The sequence below is a fragment of the Carlito syrichta genome, unplaced genomic scaffold (genome assembly GCF_000164805.1).
Source record: "Carlito syrichta isolate Samal-C Ts95f unplaced genomic scaffold, Tarsius_syrichta-2.0.1 Scaffold308154, whole genome shotgun sequence".
NCBI classification, from domain to species: domain Eukaryota; kingdom Metazoa; phylum Chordata; class Mammalia; order Primates; family Tarsiidae; genus Carlito; species Carlito syrichta.
This window is the reverse complement of record NW_007252250.1, coordinates 167,367-167,713: the sequence shown is the minus strand read 5'-3', so window position 1 is coordinate 167,713 and position 347 is coordinate 167,367. Positions and strand designations below refer to the sequence as shown.

At 74.1% G+C, this 347-nt stretch overlaps 1 protein-coding gene across 1 annotated transcript in view; it reads left to right on the top strand.

The window, feature by feature from the left end:
• Positions 1 to 347, top strand: part of DNAAF3 (dynein axonemal assembly factor 3) — an 8,385-nt gene that overhangs the window by 4,624 nt on the left and 3,414 nt on the right. The window contains exon 6 of the mRNA XM_021716081.1: positions 173 to 347. This exon is cut by the window's right edge and continues 6 nt beyond it. Coding sequence (XP_021571756.1) covers positions 173 to 347 — 175 coding nt within the window. The remainder of the gene's footprint in view (positions 1 to 172) is intronic.

Below are 347 nucleotides of genomic sequence, written 5' to 3'. Positions count from 1 at the left end.
GGCCCCCGCGTGGGACCCGGCCTGGGAAGGGGGTGGCTCCTGCAGTCCGGGCCTCAGGGTCTTCAGAAACGGGAGGGTCGCCTCCACCCCCTGGGGGGGAGAGGAGTCAGGCCGCTCTCCATGCATCCCCGCTCCCCACTCCCGCCCTCTCGCGCGCGCCCGCCCCGTGCAGTTCCGCGAGCGCGACGCCTTGGAGGCCGTGTTCCGCTTCTGGGCCGGCGGGGAGCAGGGGCCCCAGGCCTTCCCTGTGAGCCGCCTCTGGGACTCGCGGCTGCGCCACTACCTGGGCTCCCGCTACGACGCCCGGCGCGGTGTCAGCGACTGGGACCTGCACATGAAGCTGCACG